Here is a 17,562-nt window from a genome sequence, read left to right on the forward strand (position 1 = left end):
AGGCAAGCATCTATTTCTGCTAGTGCCCTTGCTTACATACACAGACCGTTGGAAGAAAGCTATAGCCTGATAACCAATGTCCTTTCTGTAAATGGCACCCTTGAACCATATGGCTGCTACTCCTTTGTTGGCTTCTTCCACTGCTGACATCACATCCTCCTTGATAGCTGTTACTGTAAAGACTCTGCCACCATCAGTCACCACTTTCTCATCCTGCATTGTTGTGCCTGCATGGAACACCTCCAGCCCTAGCTCTCTCGCTTGAATAAGTCCTACAAAACCAAAGCAAAATTAGGTCTCGTTATTTTAAATCAAATATAGTGCTAGAGGCTGAAGTTCTTTTTTGCCTCATTGCACAAGTATAGCACAGTGATAGTACAAGCTTCCTTACACTTCCTCACCCGTGTGTGTATCCTGAAAACACCACTTCCAGGGTGAGATGGTAGCTCACTTCACATGCCCTTTCTATCCTAAACCTTCCTACTGAGTCTGCCTTCAAGGGCACCAGTTCATGGAACAAGAGAGACGCATCAGGACATCAAAATTATCCCCCTGCCACAGCAAGACTGTTTTCAACACTATGCTTTTGAAGAACTTGTCCAGTCGAATTTAAAATGACTCTAGAAAAAAGGCTTCCTTTGAGATACTATTCCACAGCTCAGAAGAACTCACTGCTCGGAATATTTTGCTGATATTCATCTTATATTTTCATTTTCATCCTATTACATCTAGCTGTACTGCTTAGACCACTCTGAACAATTCCTCGCCCGCCACAGAATCTGTACCCTTCAAATATCTGTAGATGGCTGTCTCATCACCCCAGTCATTAACTTGCTTAAACAAAAACCTGTAGTTCTTTTAATACTTACTAGGAAAAAATAAGCTCGGGGGCTAAAAGGTGGGATTTTGGAGTTTTACTGTTGAGGTTATTTTTGACGGGGGGAAGTTTGCTGTTGTCATCATTAGGCAGAAAAATCCAACAAAAGCAACACCTGATTTCACAGTAGGCTAGAAACTAGTTTTACCAGCAAGCAAACTTTTTCCACTTGCTGCAGCTATAATGTGTCGCAGCGCTATGCAGGCTGCACTGCACTGACAGTCAGAGCTGAATTACAGTTGGGTATGCTTCAGGACTCATTTCAATTTAATCCCTGTGCCTAAGATTTTAAGAGAAAGGGGGGCGCAAATGTAGGCTTGGCCCTCGGGCGCCGGAGACCTTCGGTACGCCATTGTTACACAGGCCAAGATGATGGTGTTTCAATTTTAGCATGCACTCCTCAGAGGTGCTCTGGCTGAGAGAACTGGCTCACCTTACCCACAAGCCAGCAAAGCTGAGATAGCACATGTGAAAGAGTGTTCCCCATAAAGTCTCTGGAAAGTCCGTGCTCCCCATAAAGTCTCTGGAGGAATTCTGGGTGGGTCAGCCAGAATTCCTCCAGGAACATCTAGTGTTCTAGAATGCTCTTCTCATCCCAACTCCAAGCCACAGTCTGGTCCTTAGAGAGTGGTGTGTGTCTTGAAACTGCTAGCCCTTGTGGCACTTTGAATGTGTGTGTAAATCTACATTTCCATGATGATGACTGTCCCCAAACAGAGTGTTGGGGGAAAGTTCTCTCTCTCCATGCACCTGCTCAGGACCAGCAAAAATGTGTCTCTCTCACAATCAAATTTACTGGGCCCCTTGAAATAGTGCTGATCTGGAAAAAATAAAGAAGTTACCTGTTACCTCCATGCCTTTAGCATAGTCTCTTGGATACCCTTTACTTGCCATGACCACAGACACAGCAATGCGGTTTTCTGACCAAGTTGGCATGCAGCTGCTGAGTTTGCCATCAATTGTTGCTTGAATCACTTCATAAAAGTCATTTTTAAGCAGTGGAAGAATTACCTGCAAAAGTGTGCTCAGCAATTTAGTTAAATATTTTGTTGAGTTGCTGAAATATCAAAAACGTATTAAGTTTTTCTTCAAGAATTAAAAACACATGAAGTTCAACTTAGTGAGCAAAAACTATGTTGGAGAACAGGAAATTTTGCTATACTTGCAGATTTGGAAAAAATAAGTGAACATTAATTTACAGTAATTATTCCTAGAAAATAAATGTGGGAAATAATTGATGTTTCTGTTTTGTGGCCAAACAAAAAAAGTCTGAAAACAAACCAAAAAAATTGGCTAGTTTCAAACCAAAAACAAAAAACCAAACATTTTGTCTGCATCAAAACATTTTCTTTTGTTTCAAAACTATATTTTCTAAACAGCTCATTTTTGACATTTTCTAAACGAACCATTTTGACATTTCCAATAATTTTATTTTCAGGGGGGTTTTCAGTTGAAACTATTCACGGAATTCAACCTGAATTCAAATAGTTTCAGTGTCCCAAAAAATGCATTTTTGACAAATTTACTACCACTGAGAAAATTTCGTCCAGTTTTATTAGCAACAGGCAGAAAACAACAATCTATAGAGATCAAGTGTGAAATAACTTAGCACAAACATGTCTGGACTCCTTTACTACTGTGCTTTACTACTCAGAAAACCAGAATTTGAGCAATAACTTCAACTGCAAATTTTAAGTAAATGAACATTTCACAGAAGAGAAATGCTAACAAGCAAATTTCCAATAGCTACTGCTACATTCTCGAAAATGCTCTTTTGTATATTTTCATATTTGTGATAGATATGACAGACATCCTGTTAAATTATGTAAATTACGTTAGTAGTAAGTCATTAGATTCTGGTGTAGAACAAGGAGCACATTTAGGTTCCCAACACCTCTTACTCACCTGGCACTGAGGGTCACCAAAGTGGCAGTTAAAGTTTAAAATTTTCACGTCATCTTTGGTACACATTAATCCTGTTTGAAGCACGCCTAAACAGAAAGCAGAACTATACAAGCTAGCTCAAAGCAATTTTTCCACTTTCTTTAAATGCAGTAAACTGAAACGTGGGATAAATATAAGTAAATTCCAGGGAATCCACATCATGGGTTCTGCCAAGTGTTTGTATTCTACAGCAATCCTTTAAAAATCCCATAAAATCAAGCAAACTGCATAGCAATGCCATAACAAATGTATTCTATGGTAGATTACTTACGATACTAGAGAAGGACAGGGTTGGTTCAGAAACATTTGAGTGTCTCCAAACACATGCGGGCAGATTCTGCCCTCTGTCTAGGCCTATTAATTGCAGCCACTCTGAAGGCACAAAAAGGGCCTTGAAAAATGCACAAACAGCTCCCAAAGAATAACTCCTGTACAGGGGAAGCTTTTGTTTATTGTGTTGCACTGTATAACTAGGCTCTGCAGAATTCAATTTTTTTTTAAATAATTTCAATAAAGATTAACGTTTATTTTTAATTTTTTAAAATATATTTAAATGTTCAAAGTTGTGAGAAATTATGCGCAGGATCAAACAATTATTTAATGACAGAAGATGTTGAGATTCAAAAAGTTAAAGCTTTATAACTGTTAAAACACAAGTTATCAACATTATATCAAGATACAAAGTGAATATCCTTAAATCCAACTCTAATGGATTCTCAAGCAGCATCTTTCTTACTTTGTCTGTCTGTACATTTCAATTATAACAACCTACAAAAATATTTTTCGTCAGTTTGTGTGTACAGCAAAATTGACGTTTACCACACTTACTGATAAAAATCTAATTCTTCTAAGTCTATGCATAGTTGAGTGACGTTTCCATGGCGCATTGCAATACATAGTAGTCTGTATTTTTACTCACTATTACAAGACAAAAATCCCAAATTAAAATCCAATCAAGAATTTTCATTAAACTAAAGATAAAATTATGTAACCAAAACAGTAACTAAAATCACTATCTGTAAAACCTGCAACGATACATACGAACATATGGTGATCTGAAATGAGTCCTTCATTTCTAGGTTCCTGAATACAGTTGTAGAAAATGATATGGATGAAAGAGTCAACCCTGCAACTGCCTTCAACATGGTGCTGAGCATTCTCATCACCCATTGATTTCTTAGCTCACTTTTAGGCACTGTAACAGAATTAGTAATTAAGAGACGCTTGGGACTTTGCAGGATTGCGTTCCACTTTCCTACATACATGATCCTCATGTTTTTGGTGGCAAGTAAACCCACAAGCATTAAGTGACAGCTGACAGTGCTTTTATACAGCATCATCCCCTTTTTCAAACTAATTTCATGACAGTACTGAAAAAAACTTTCATTACTGAATATAGGTATGAACTGTAGAGCTTAATTTAATAAAACAATCATATGGAGTTAAGGATCATCCATTTGCACTTGGTGTAATACACAGGGTTCACCAAGAAATGTTAGTTTTGTAAAAGAAAAACTTGAATATCTTTTGTCTACTCTAATTCAGTTCTTTCCCTTTGATAAAAGTGACAGTGATGAGATCAAATGCAAGCTTCCCTACAGCTCAATGCAACTAACAAGTCTTTCACAATCCAGTTGATATTTACATTTTATAGCTCAGAAATTCATAGTCCCTCCATCTCTCCAACTATGAGAAAAAACAAGCACAATAAAACTCCTGAAATGTCATCCAGAGTAGAAATGCAGGTGCTTCTCTCAAAAAGAAGATATATACACAATGCTGGGGAGATTTAAAATAGCATGAAAAACTGGGGCATTCTTCTTTGATAGAGATATTTGGAGTTGTCAAGTAATCCAATAGAATTACTTGACATGTCCTTACTCTGTCATTCAGGTGAGCACTTACCTATGTATGTTGTTCCCTCTTGTCTCATACCATCAACAACATGCTGCAGGATAGAGTCTTTAATTTTCTCTAGTAGAGCTTCAGGAATCTGATGAGCAATTCCAAATTGAGAGTGTAAACCTTTTGTGGTATGTTTCCTTTTATTATAAATTCATCTGAGTCTCTTAAAAGCAATGACTATAACATTTATTTGGTACCGCTAAGTTGTCATGTTTCCATAAGAAGTGTCTGAATTTAAACTATAATGAAAACATGTTAAGATAGCACCAAGATGTTATTAAAAAGCTCTTTTGCTGGTTAAAGATCTACCACATGACATTTCTTTTCAACGCTGTCTTTTTCTCCTAAAAATCATAACGTTATCTTGCTATATGCTTATTTTCACCCAACATATTTTGTTACTTCTGCAGGATCTTGAGAAGTCATTGAGTTCAGCCACCTGCACTGAGGCAGGACCAAGTATACCTAGACTATCCCTGACATGTTTGTCTAACATAGTCTTGAAAATCTCCAATGACAGGGATTCCACAATCTCCCTCAGTAACCTATTCCAGTACTTAACTATCCTTAGAGTAGAAAGCTTCTCCTAATATCTAGTTTAAGTTTCCCTTGCTGCAGATTAAGACCATTACTTCTTGTCCTGCCTTCAGTGGACATGGAGAACAACTGATCATAGTCCTCTTTATAACAGCCCTTAACATACCTGAAGACTTATCAGGTCCCCACTCAGTCTTCTTTTCTCAACACTAAACATGTCCAGTGTTTTAAAAAAAACTTTCCTCATAGGTCAGGTTTTCTAAACCTTTTATTATTCTTGTTGCTCTCCTCTGGACTCTCTCCAATTTGTCCACATCTTTCCCAAAGTGTAGCCCCCAGAACTGGACACAGTACTCCAGTTGAGGCATCAAGAGTGCTGAGTAGAGCAGGACAATTACTTCCCTTGTCTTACATACAAACTCCTATTAATACACCCCAGAATGTTGTTAGCCTTTTTGGCAACTGCATCACATTGTTGATTAATATTCAGTTTGTGACCTACTATAACTCCCAGCTACTTGTCAGCAGTAATACCACCTAACTAGCCAGTTATTCCCCATTTTGCAGTTATGCATTTGATTCTTCCTTCCTAAGTGTAGCACTTTGCACTTGTCTTTATTGAATTTCAACTTACTGATTTCAGACCAATCCTCCAGTTTGTCAAGGTCATTTTGAATTCTAATCCTGGTCTCCAAAGTGCTTCCGTAACCCCACCCAGCTTGGTGTCATCCACAAATTTTGTAACCATACCCTCCATTCCATTATCCAAGTAATTAATGAAAATGTTGAGTAGCACTGGACCTAGAACAGACCCCTCCAGCAGCCCACTAAAATATGTTCCCCCAGTTTGATAGCAAACCCAATGATAACTACTCTGAGTGTGGTCTTTCAACCTTTGTGCACCCACCTTATAGTAATTTCATCTAGCCTATATTTCCCTAGTTTGTTTATGAGAATGTCAAAAGCCTTACCAAAATCAATATATATCACATCTACTTCTCCCTCTCATATTCACTAGGCCTGTCAAAGAAGGTTGGGTTTGTTTGACAATCTATTCTTTGCAAATCCATGTTAGCTATTATTTATTACCCTATTATCCTCTATGTGCTTAACAATTTATTTAATAGTTTATTTCAGTATCTTCCCAGATATCGAAGTTAGGCTGACTGTCCTCAGGTCCTCTTTTTTCCCCCCTTTCTAAAAAGATGTTTGCCCATCCTCCATGGGTCCTTGAAGTATCCTCGGGTGAACTTCATCAGACTCTGCTGACTTGAATACATCTAACTTAGCTAAAAATTCTTTTACCTGTTCTTGCTTGTGTACGGTTCCTTCCCCATTTTAATGTTAATTGTGTTAAGCATCTGGTCACAAACGCTCTTTTTTACAAAAAAATGTACAATTCTAAAGTCATTAACTAAGGTCATGTTTAAGATGCAGAAAGCCTCCACACATATAGGGAATTAAACAGGTCCACATTTTTGTTTTTAAAGTGCATGCTCATTTTGGAAGTTGCTATCAGGGTGGGAGAGACACCATTCCTAAAATTAATGGAAAAGCCAGAAAGGAGAACTCAGAACTCAGACTTGAAGTCCAAGAATGAATAATAGGACTGGGGCACAGTATCCTTATGCAAACAAAGCACTGACTTCAGAGGGAGTTTTGACTATACAATAGCAACAGCATTGTGCCCTTATTAACAAATTCATCGATGCTTAACTTCATGAGTAAATTTAGAAAATAAAACTGAAAAAAATCACTATACCTGAGGTGCTGGGCAATAAGCTCCCATCCCTGCAGTGTTTGGGCCCTGGTCTCCATCCATTAACCGTTTGTAGGCCTGGACCGGTGGCATGGGGGCAACAGCGACACCATCAGTGAAGCACAGGCACTATAAAGAAATATAAACAATACAGAATGTACTCAAATGGTTATGTTCTATATTCACTGGAGTCAGCTAAGGTCACAGATTTAGCCCTGTGCAAGGTTCAAAACTAGAAAACAATAGGCCAAATTCATGCTGTTGCAACTCCACTGACTAAAAAGAGTAGCCTGTCTCAAGTATTTATTTAACTATTAAAGATTTCTGGAGACAATGGTTTTGATCAGCTGGGACCCCAGATAAGAATTCCCTTCTACTGTATTATCAGGGCTGGGTACATTAAGGTCCTGATTCAGAAAGCCCACTTAAACTTATGTTTATCTTTAGGCATGTGAGTAGTCCCATTGACTTCAATGGAAACACTCAAATGATTAATGTTAAGCACATGTGTAAGTATTTATCATAGAATCATAGAAGATGAGGGTTGGAAGGGACCTCAGCAGGTCATCTAGTCCAACCTGCTGCTCAAAGCCCAACCCCAACTAATCATCCTAGCCAGGGTTTTGTCGAGCCACACCTTAAAAACCTCTAAGAATGGAGATTCCACCACATCTCTAGGTAACTAGGTAATTACAGCAAAGTGATATGTTAAAGATCAGCAAACATTTTTTACATTTTTCCCCCTCTAAAGGATCAATTCCCTCTGCTCTTCCAGAGATCAGTTACTACATATTTATGGTTAACGTAGAATCAAATTGTACTGAAAATGTACATTGACTACCATGACAACAGAATGCATGTCTTACATACTTATGTAGTTGCCATATAAAAACACAAATTATTTAAAATGGAGAATTCATGCTTTTTGGCAAAAAGTGTAACAGCAATACAAGTGTATAAAAGCATTTGTGACAGAACTGAACATACAGATAGCTCTTCCCCTTTAAGAAGTTCTTCAATGACAACCGTCTCTCCAGCCTCTCCAAACATTTTATCCTGCATTAAAAATATTCTTTCATTATTATGTGTGACATCCATCAATTAGATCATGTCTTCTCTTTAAAAAAGAAAAATATCACAAACAGAAGGGAAGACAACGCAATGAAAAGAGCCAGTTTATTTTAATTCTGGAATTGTGGGGAGAGATCACCAAAGCAATGATAAGCCCGCCCCCTTCAGATCAGAGAGGGGTCACAGACCCCAGAACTTCACTGATTACATAGGGGATGAAGATCACAGGTAGGAAATCAGGGCTTTAGAGGGGGGAAACTGAGCAGAGAAGAGTGGACAACACCCTTTGTCCTGAGAAAGGGTCAAAGAAATCAGTGGATACTTCTCAAAGGAACTCTGCCCAGATACGTGCATGGACAAGGCATCTGGAAAATGGCCAACTCAGAAATTGGCAGCTTTGTGACTGAAGCCTTCCTTTTACTCAGAACAGGTACAGCATAGGCAACAACTGGGCTAGCTTCCCAGTACACCTACCCTGAGCTGGAGAAACTGCCTTAGTTTAAGAAAATAATTCAGTTTCAAGATCCATTCAGCTCTCAGACCAACAAAGTGGTGGGTTTTGTGACTAAACCACTTGTCTGCTTGGGCGATAAAATGGAGTGAGATTCTCAAACTCATTTCTTCCAGGTCACTGGGCAGCAAGATTCAGACTCGCGGTATTTAAATAAAGTGTAGATTACCTGCAAAATCTCTTGCACAGCTTTACAGGCTTCTTCTTTGCTGGATGCAATAATGACTTTTCTAGCAGCTGGGCCACCGGCCTTTATAACCAGTGCAGGGAAATCTGTGCTATAAGTGATAGCAAGGGACAGAGTCAGGATCAAATTTCTCCAATGCATCCTCTAAAAGGTAAATTTTAAGCTGAACATGTCTAAGATTTTCTCCTTTTTCTGAGGAATAACAACACGTTAAAATGTACCTCTCTCACATGTCATGTTTCCAGTTACACTTAATGTGGCCTTCGCGCAGGACTGAGAATCAGGAACTCCTGAGGTCTAGTGCTGGCTCTGCCACTGACTCACTTTGCAGGTCACAGTCATAGCTAATGCTGAGTTTTGTACTGAAAGCAGGGACTATATCTACTTTGAGGAATATGATGCATCTTACTCAATGTTATAGTATTTATTCTTTGAGAATAAAATAATTTATTATCCAAGCCTGAATGATCATTTAACCACATTTTATTCATCTTTCCTCCTCCCTCTGATATTGGATAGCAAAATTAAATGGAAAATTTGAACAGTTGATTCATACCACCACCATACAAACAGACACATTTTCTGATATAGCATGTTTTCTTTTTCATATTTTAATCCACTGGCACGAAGCCCAGTACTGGACTTCAATAGGAACAGGAGCAGGCACACAAAGCTCATATTCTGCAGTGCATGGCGTGCCTATATGGAATATAAAGATCTCTTCTTCTTAGTGTTACGGGTTCTCTTATTGTTTACAGATCAAAGCTCCTTTGCATAACTGTAATAGAAAATAGTGTAGTAGAAATTGTTTGGGCAAAACCAGTAAGTTGGTTTTTTTTAAACACATGCTCTCTCTGATAATATCACACTTAATACATAGCATAAGAGAAAACACAATTTGTGGAGCCAATGCATGACTGTAGAACAGAACAGCTGTACCGCAGTAGCTTTCTTCTGTGGTCAGTTTCACTATGGTAATGGAGCATCACTATTGAAGGCCAGACTGTGAATCCATTATTCACCATGATGAGTCACTCCCCCAAGAATCTTATTGACTTGAATAGGACTACTCAGAGTAATTGCTCACCATCATGAGTAAGGAATATGCCATCTAGCCCTTAACGAATAAGAATTCGATCTTCAGCTGTGTGTCCTTTCATAGTGCTCCATGAATAACACTTTGCCATCTGTGATCATGCACCGGAGAGCCTGATCCATATATAAAACATTCAAAGAAAACTTTAGTTAAATACATTAATTTTCTCTTAGATTTTCCCTTATCCTGGATGGCCAACTGTAATCCTTGTGTAGTTTAACAGAGAAACACCTCCATGATCTCTCAACTGAAACTTGACCCTCTGGAAACCTACCATTGTGGCCCTTTGTGCCATTAGAGTTGCCCAACAGTCATCCTGGTCTTTGATTATAAAAGGACCTTAATGACAGCTAGTTGTTAAGAAAGTATCAGCAAGTAAAAGAAAGTATCATCATGAGCTAAGACCAAATGTACAGATACTTGAAAGAGCGCCTAAGCTTCAGATGACAAATGGTTTACCTGGTAATAAAGCTACAAGCTTCTTGAGGATTGTCAAATGCTTTCCATCTTGCTGTTGGGATCTGATGACGATCTAGAAAGGCTTTGGCAAAGCTTGTATTGGTCTCTAGCTGAGCTGCCTTGGCTGAAGGACCAAAACATCTCACTCGAGCGGACATCAAGTCATCCACAATTCCTAGTAAATGAGAAGTGCCAAAAGACAAATGCACTCAAATATTCAACTATCTATATAAGATGGCCTTTTTATTCTATAAGACAATCAATGGTTTTCAACCTGTTGTCTGTGGACCCACTATATCTAAGATTTCCAAAGCAGTCCGCATCTCCATTTGAAAATTTTTAGGGGTCCGCAAATGAAAAAAAAGGTTGAAAATCACTGCTATAAAGACAAAAAAGTGGGTGAGGTAACATATTTTATTGGACCAACTTCTGTTGCTGACAGACAAGCTTTTAAGCTACACAGAGCTCTTCTTCAGGTCTGGGAAAGGTACTCAGAATGTCACAGCTAAATACAAGGTGGAACAGATTGTTTAGCATAAGTAGTTAACACATATTCTAAGAGACTATTCAAGGTGAAGTGGCCCATTAACAACTCTCCAATCGTAGGATAAAAAAAAGGGAGGTTGGTGGATTACACATTATTGTAATAAAGACAATGGATTTATGGCGTATTAAGACCATGATTTTTAGTGTCTAGAAAAGTTATGAATTTAAGCTCCCAAGCTCTTCTTTTGAAGGTGTTGTACAGGTTTCCTTTGAAGATGAGGACAGAGGTCAGATATGGAGTGATGGTTTCGTGAAAAGTGTTCACCCACAGGAGATATGGTGTTTTTGTCTTATCATTTTTCTGTGTGAGCTCAAGAACATAGCATCTGTCTGGTTTCACCCACATAGTTGTTATTGGGGCATTTAGTGCACTGGATAAGTTACACCACATATTGTAATGAGCATGTGTAGGACCCATGGATCTTGACAGGGGTATTGTGGATGATGATTATTGTAGCAGTGGAGGTATGTCTGCAAGATTTTGCATCTGTTGTTCTGGCAAAGTCTGATGCTGCTTTGAGTTGGAGTATCCTGTTCTGTGGAGAGCTTGATTCTGATTATGAGCTTGGAGAGGTTGGGGGTTGTTTGAAGGCCAGGAGAGAGGGCTCAGTAAAGATTTCTTTCAGGATGTGGTCCCCATCAAATATGAACTGTAATTGTTTAATGATACCCATTATTTGTTCCAGTGTGGGGTGGTAGGTGACAAGTAGGGGTGTGTGGTTGGAGGGTTCTTTTTTTTTTTTTCTGTATTGAAATAAGTTCTCCCAGGGTATTTGGATGGCCCATTCCATAATTCAATCTATTTCTCCAGTGGAGTTCCCTTGTTCGGTGAAGGCAGTTAATTCTGTAATATCTTTACATTATTGATGGGTTTGTGTGGTTTATCACCACCACTTTAATTTTTGTTCTCATCCCTCATTTGAAAAGATTCAGGGCACTATGTTATCATGGAAGCTGAAATACCTCCCAAACCACCATCCAAGCAGCCTGCTACGTCCTTGCTGTAGTGAGCAGTTTAATGCTCAAAATGTTATTTTACAAATGGATTAAGTTACCTGTTTCATCATTTGGTTTTAAGAGACCTTTAATCTTATTTTACAAAAGACTTGCGGTGAGACCATCCAATTACTGCACATTTCCCATGTGGTGTCTAACATGTACACAGCAGTAAACAGCCACGAAGCAGAAATTAGATATAAAATAACCTTACATTTACAGAGGCAAAACCTAGAACATTCTTACACTTCAACAAAATTAAGGTAGGATACAGCTTAAAACTTCAATAGGATTATTTTTCTTTTCAGGTAAATTCAAGGCAGTTGGCTTTTTCGAACAAAATAATTTATTCTAACCTTACCAGCTCCCAAAAGCACCTCTGGTCCAACTACCACAAGTCCAATGTTATGACCTTTGCAGAACTGGGCAAGGATAGTATGATTGCTGACTAACACAGCTGAAAAAGATAAAGATATACAGTTAAATTACAAGTGTAAAGTTTGTACGCTAAATCAAAGATGGGGGGGGGGGGTCTGATTCCATCGCCACCCCCAAATAGTGCCAATAAAGTGTTGGAATAGGTCATTGTAGGCAAAAGGAGAGCTGTGCAACCTAAAAGGTGCTAAGTCCTTACAGATATTATCAAAACTGAAATAGAACAAATTAAAAAGAGAGTCCAGAATAGATAATTGAAGGTGATGCATAATATCTGATTAGTTCCAGAAGGGTAGCCGTGTTAGTCTGTTTTTAGCAAAACAGCGCGAGTTCTGTGGCACCTTAAAGACTAACAAATTTATTTGGGCATAAGCTTTCGTGGGCAGAAACCCACTTCATCGGATATCTGATTAATATATAGTCACTGAATATTAATTACACTATGTTTATTGTGGGTAGCCCAAGTAAACATTTTAAAAACATGTTTATACAAATAAGCTAGCACATTTTAAAAATAAAAAGTCAGGATTGTATAGAGTGCATAACACAATGACGACAAGGTTAAATCAAGCCTTTGCTCAACGCCCGCAGCATAAGGTGATGTGTAGCCATACTTCCCCAAGTGGAGTGTGTTTCCCAGTTTCCTCCCTGGTAAGTGCATTGAGGGGCAGAGCCATGGCTCTTCCCATTCCTTTCCTCATCAACTTGGATGAGAGTATCAGGCGCACAATTCCTGCTCATTCCCATGCTCAGAGTCACAGTGCTGCCCCTTACTTATTGGGGACTGTAAGGTTACAATCTAGCTCATTGAAAAACAGAAAATATTTTATACACTGTAAACACAATACATGGATCAGCATTTTTCACAGTCATTATAATTTGAAGGGTTTTATTTTTAATATTTATTTTGAAATTGTGATTTAACCCAGAAAAACGGCACTTCATCATTAATAACCCATTCCATTCAGCCTAACCACTGTAGAACTCTCAAATCACCGCATGATGTTATGTACTGTGGACTCAGTCCCTATGCCCACTGAGTTCAGTGGGAACCCGACTGAGTCCTGAATCATGAGCCTGATTCAGTGACTACTGAAGTCAGTAGAAAGATTCTCATTGATATGGACTTTAGGCACAGTGGTAAGATAAACCATTCTCACACACACAGGCATTAAAGCACATTCCTATCAGATACAGTAAAACAGATCTTTTACCACTGAAGATCTTTTACCACCTAGGGAGGTGGTGGAATCTCCATCTTTAGAGGTTTTTAAGCTGAGGCTTGACAAAGCCCTGGCTGGGATGATATAGCTGAGGTTAGTCCTGCTTTGAGCAGGGGGTTGGACTAGATGACCTCCTGAGGTCCCTTCCAACTCTAGTATTCTATGATTCCAAGAAGGTGGAACCTGAAATGAATCCGTCAAATTCACAATGTATCTGTTTCACTCTGTTACTTTTTGGACCTTTGTATTTGTTTTTATGACTGGTTAGTATCCACTTACATCCAGCTGTCCTCAAGTCTCATGTGTTGTTTACTGTAATTGTTGGTGCTATATCAAATCACGTGATACAGTGTTTTATGAGATAGTCCAACAATTCAGAAAAACCACACAGCAAAATATTATTTTCATGTGGTATAATTTGTTGTACCTTTTGTGGAAAAGATTAAGACACACTGTTAATTTCTATTGATTCAATATATGATATTTAATAGTTTTTGTTTATGTTCACACATGTATATTCCTGCACAGCCTTAAAATATTGTTCATTTGCTTTTTATTACCTGAATTTGAAATCTTTCCATCATCAGCTGTTCCTGCATTTCCTGGAGCGACTAGCACTTGTTTTACATGTGGAGATTGTGCCAATTTCCAGGCCAGAGCGTGCTCTCTACCTCCACTGCCAATCACAAGCACTCGATCAGCCATCAGTCTGTGAAAAACATGAGTCTCTGTACTTATTTCAGAGTCCCATGGGAAAAAACAAAACATATGAATTATGTCCCTAAATGGCCACTCATAACAGGTCACCTCAGTCTAGTTCTCAGCTTATAGGTATTCAGGTGACAAAAATGCCAATCAATACCATGTGTGATGGTGTAGCATTGTTAGCATTCTGGGTGAAATCATGGACCAACTTAAGTCAATGGGAGTTTTACCATTGACTTCAATGGGGTCAAGATTTAACCCCCTAAGTATACAGGCCAAGATGTAGAGTAGTGGTCCCCAGACTGGGGGGCACGCCTCCATAGGGTCGGGTGATGGAATGTTCTCGGGGGTGGGGTGTGTCACGCTGGCTGGATGGGGGGGGACATTTATTATATTTTTTAACATCAATACGTCAGAATCATAATTCATGTGAGATATGCCATGTCAGGTACCGTTAGAAAGGCTATAATGTGCTAAGTAAGATGATAATGTTTATGTTCATGTGTTATGTGTGTAAGGGAAGTTATGGATATGTTTGTATCTGTATTTTATATTGTACTGTGTTTCTGGGCGACACCCCAGGCAGGATGGCTGCAGCACTAGCCTGCTTAATGGCCCATTAAGGAAATTCACCAGTAATGGGCTCAGGGGGAGAAGTCAGGGATATAGCTGATGAGAAGTCAGGGATATAGCTCACTCATGTGAGCCTGGACTCCATCTTATTCCTGTAAATTTCCACAAGCAGCATGGAAAAGGCCAAAGGACATAAAAGGCAGCTGCACCACATCCATTTTGTCTTCAGTCTACCTCTGGATCAACTAATCTACAACTGAACTGAAGCTGTGAAACAAAGGATTGAGACTCATCCAGGTACGGGATGTATACCAGAGGGACTATACAAGCCTGCAAACTCCACAATTCTATTAGAAACCTGATATAGATGGACTTTCAAATCAATTGTATTAGTCTGATTGCTTTAATCCTTTAACTTTTCTCTTACAGTGTGTTTCCTTCCTTTTATAAGAAACCTTTAGTTTTAGTTACTAAAGGATTGGCTGGCAGCGTGGTATTTTGGGTAAGATCCAAACTTATATTGATCTGGTACTATGGTTGACCCTTTGGGATCAGGAGAAACCTTTTTGGTAAAGAGCATAGAGTTTTAAATAACTGGTCTCTTTACTGGACCTAGTGGCCGATTGGGAGCCAGAGTCGACAGGATCATCCCATGCAAAATTGATGCATTCAGCAGTGGCTAGGGACACCCCTTTTCTGCATCAATTTGCGTGGGGTGACCACTGTGACCCATCCATGCCTAGGGTAGCCACCTGAAAATGCCAAGGTCAGGGCAGGCTGTAAAAGGAGAGCAGATTCTCCCAACACAGGTGGGTGACACTGAAGTCAGACTTCCCAACCAGCCACAAATAATGCTCCTGATTCCCCACACTGGTTATCAAGAAGCCAAAACAAAATATACACAGCCCCCTTTACTGCATTCCAGTCTCTCTATTATGATTCTGACATATTGATGTTAAAAAATGTAATAAATGCCCTCCCCCAATCCAGGCAGCATGACACCCCCAACGCGAGATTGGTGTAAAAGGGAGTAATCATAGCTCCTGAATACACCTCAAGGGCACCCCCAATCCAGCCTGCATCACAGCATCACAGGGTGTGCAGGCCAGCCCCCACATGAAGTGAGCAGGGAGCACCACCAGGACCTGCTCTGCCCCCAACTCTACTCCTGCCCCAGCGTTGGCCCCCAACTCCTGGCCCCACTTCTGGCAACGGCTCCCAGCCCCTAGTGGGGTGCGGACCGGGTAAAGAGAGGTGTGGACCAAAAACATTTGGGTGTAGAGACTGAACTACTCGTTTAGGTCTGGTTCCTACATAGAAGTACTGAGGCGCATTGGCAGTGTGGGAAAGCTTGTACAAATATTATCTAACTTATCTTTAAGGTAGGCTTCAATATAGAGGTTGTCAATCCAGAAACTTTCATGAGGACTAAAATTCTCAGATTACATATGGGGGAAAATACATAATTTTTAAAAACAGCAATTGTCAAAATATAAAAATCAGTGAGAACGCTGCTTAGACAGAATAGTGCACTGAATAAAACAACTGCTGTTTTCCCCAATACGCTGACATTTAAAGTTATTATCTCAATGGTATTTCTTGGCAAATTAGTTTTGATTTATTATAACATGCAATGTATATTACATCTGCTGACTTAGTTTTTCCAATATGAAATTAAAATGGCACATATTCAGGGATTGTTTTTGTTCATGACATTTATATGACCTTTAAGAAAGATGCTATTGACATTAAGCAATCCTTAGCCATGAAATTCATAATAAATTAAGAACACCATAAAAATGCCAGCTTTCTGACCAACACAACATTGTTCTCTCTCAGGAAAAGATGACCTGTGGGGATTTTATTATATAGTTTACAAACAAAATCAGAGACAATATTTAAATACAAAAGCCTTATGTTTAAGAATATATTTAGTAAATTGTAAGCTTTTAGAAGGTTTTGGTTCCTAGCAGAGATAGTATCAAGATGTATCACACCAATATCAATAAAATAATTATAGGTTTTATACACATTTCCAAAATGACTGAACTGATAAAGTATGATGTCCACTTAATGATTATATACCCTCTTTCAAGGGAACCTTATCCTGCATCTGCAGATAAAAAGATCTAATAAGTCTTTTCCATCAATTATTTTTATACTAAGGGTACTTACTATACATTAGACATATTAAATACTTGCATTAGATTGCCTTGAAATAAAATTTACTTTGTGCAGCATTTTTTAAAAGTTGAGTTCTTCCCTTTTTTGCTTCTTTATGAACCTTTCACCCCCGTTATTTCCTCCCTTTGGCTTTAGGGCTGGTCTACAGTACAGTTTTGTCAACAAAAGTCAGCTTTTGGCGACAAAACAGTGGCGATGCACACATTCAAATGCTCCTCCCACCAATGTAACTCCTGATATGCCAATATAATAAAACCACCACATCGAAAAGTGTAGGGCTTATGTTGGTGTAATTAAAGTGATGCAGTGTCAGTGTAGATGCTGCGGATTGTTGGCTGTCATTCTTGTCAATTTCCCAGCTTTCCTGGAGCCATGCAGCTAAAGCCCAGCTGCCCCCTGCTCCCCTGGAGGGTTGAGCTGCTGGACCCCACTCCTGGCAGGGAGCAGGATGGGAAGCCCACCAGGAGCCCGGGAGCCTGTGGGGCAGCCGGGATCCTAGCAGGCAGCTGCCAGCGGCACTGAGAGACCGGGCTCTTAGCTCCCCACACTGCTCC

General features: G+C 39.3%; 1 protein-coding gene across 7 annotated transcripts in view; it reads right to left on the reverse strand.

Annotated features, from left to right (window-relative positions):
- LOC137164657 (trifunctional purine biosynthetic protein adenosine-3-like) overlaps positions 1-15,705 on the reverse strand; it is a 60,103-nt gene extending 44,398 nt beyond the window's left edge. For 6 of the 7 annotated variants that reach the window (XR_010923148.1, XM_067565581.1, XM_067565582.1 and 3 more), the window contains exons 1-10: positions 14,107-15,705; positions 12,250-12,345; positions 10,347-10,521; positions 8,774-8,882; positions 8,010-8,078; positions 7,026-7,151; positions 4,727-4,814; positions 2,783-2,868; positions 1,720-1,888; positions 41-272 (exon numbers count right to left, since the gene is read on the reverse strand). Coding sequence is in view for 5 of the 7 variants with exons in the window: in XM_067565581.1 (XP_067421682.1) it covers positions 41-272; positions 1,720-1,888; positions 2,783-2,868; positions 4,727-4,814; positions 7,026-7,151; positions 8,010-8,078; positions 8,774-8,882; positions 10,347-10,521; positions 12,250-12,345; positions 14,107-14,314 (1,358 nt within the window). In the remaining 2 variants the exon portion in view is untranslated. Of the gene's footprint in view, positions 1-36; positions 273-1,719; positions 1,889-2,782; positions 2,869-4,726; positions 4,815-7,025; positions 7,152-8,009; positions 8,079-8,773; positions 8,883-10,346; positions 10,522-12,249; positions 12,346-14,106 lie in introns of all 7 variants that reach the window. The other variant, XR_010923149.1, reaches the window with a different exon arrangement.
- Positions 15,706-17,562: the final 1,857 nt, after the last annotated feature.

Source organism: Emydura macquarii, unplaced genomic scaffold, assembly GCF_026122565.2.
Source record: "Emydura macquarii macquarii isolate MOO-44397 ecotype Brisbane River unplaced genomic scaffold, CSIRO-AGI_Emac_v2 contig_2681, whole genome shotgun sequence".
In the NCBI taxonomy this organism is placed as follows: Eukaryota; Metazoa; Chordata; order Testudines; family Chelidae; genus Emydura; species Emydura macquarii.